The following is a 938-nucleotide window of genomic DNA, read 5'->3' as shown; positions in this document are numbered from 1 at the left end:
ATATATATATATATATATATATATATATATATAGACACACACACAGTTGCACTTACTCCTGTTTGATTTCACAAAACTTTCTCTTGGAAATCCTCATCTTCTGGGTGATCCTGGGCATTCTGCTTGGCCAACTGTAGCTTAGCTGTCTGCAAAGTCATAAATATAGATGAACATTAAGAATACAGTAACCGAATACAGAACAGATACTTTTGGTTCAATAACGTTTCAGTCTAATGCATAAAGAAGTGAGGAGCAAAAACATTTTACGGTCTAATTTATGTTATGCAGGACTGAAATGTTTAACCAATCACCTTCCTAAGTATGCTTGACAGTGCACATCCTAACATTTCTATAAAATATTCAGATGACCCAGTGCACTGCCTGAAATGCTCTATCCCATGATGTAGTGCACTCAGTGTTCCATTTCCAACCTGATGAATGCATGATTTTCAGCTTCAATGTTTAATTTCATGGTTCACTCATTATTTTATCAAACTTCCAAAAGGTACACAATTTTGGAATAAAAAGCAGATTACACTTATTTGTTTCTGATAATAACTGTGTATAATACATATTGTGTAGTATTAGCCAAACATTTTTAAAATCAATACACTGCCCACCAGCTCTAGTTTCTCCTTCTCTTTAATCTGCAGTTTGTCAATGTGTTTGGAGAGGTCGGGTCGGTCGAAGTCTTGGTGCAGTTGCTCTTTAATCTCCAGAACCTCTTTGGAAATGCCACAGAATGCTTTTGTTATCTCATGCACCAGCTGTTTGTAGTGCTCGAAGTCATAGTGGGGCCCCGTCCTTAAGTATGCCTCATGACCCCTGAGAAAAACAACAACTGTATTACCTCAAATAACCTCTGACAGACAGACAGATAGATAGATAAAGATAAACTGACTCCTCATATAGCTTGTATGCCTCCACACGCTCGGCTT

At 37.3% G+C, this 938-nt stretch overlaps 1 protein-coding gene across 1 annotated transcript; it reads right to left on the bottom strand.

Moving 5' to 3' along the window:
- Positions 1–62: 62 nt before the first annotated feature.
- LOC107682621 (uncharacterized protein C19orf60 homolog) lies at positions 63–933 on the bottom strand (the record flags this gene model as incomplete). Its single annotated transcript, XM_016478804.1, has 3 exons — positions 63–146; positions 621–825; positions 902–933. Coding segments are annotated over 3 exons (315 nt in total), but the record flags the coding sequence as incomplete, so codon positions are not given.
- Positions 934–938: the final 5 nt, after the last annotated feature.

Source organism: Sinocyclocheilus anshuiensis, unplaced genomic scaffold, assembly GCF_001515605.1.
Source record: "Sinocyclocheilus anshuiensis isolate Anshui unplaced genomic scaffold, SAMN03320099.WGS_v1.1 C32395694, whole genome shotgun sequence".
Lineage (NCBI taxonomy): Eukaryota > Metazoa > Chordata > Actinopteri > Cypriniformes > Cyprinidae > Sinocyclocheilus > Sinocyclocheilus anshuiensis.
Note: the sequence above shows the minus strand (reverse complement) of the source record. Positions and strands in the feature narration are given on the sequence as shown.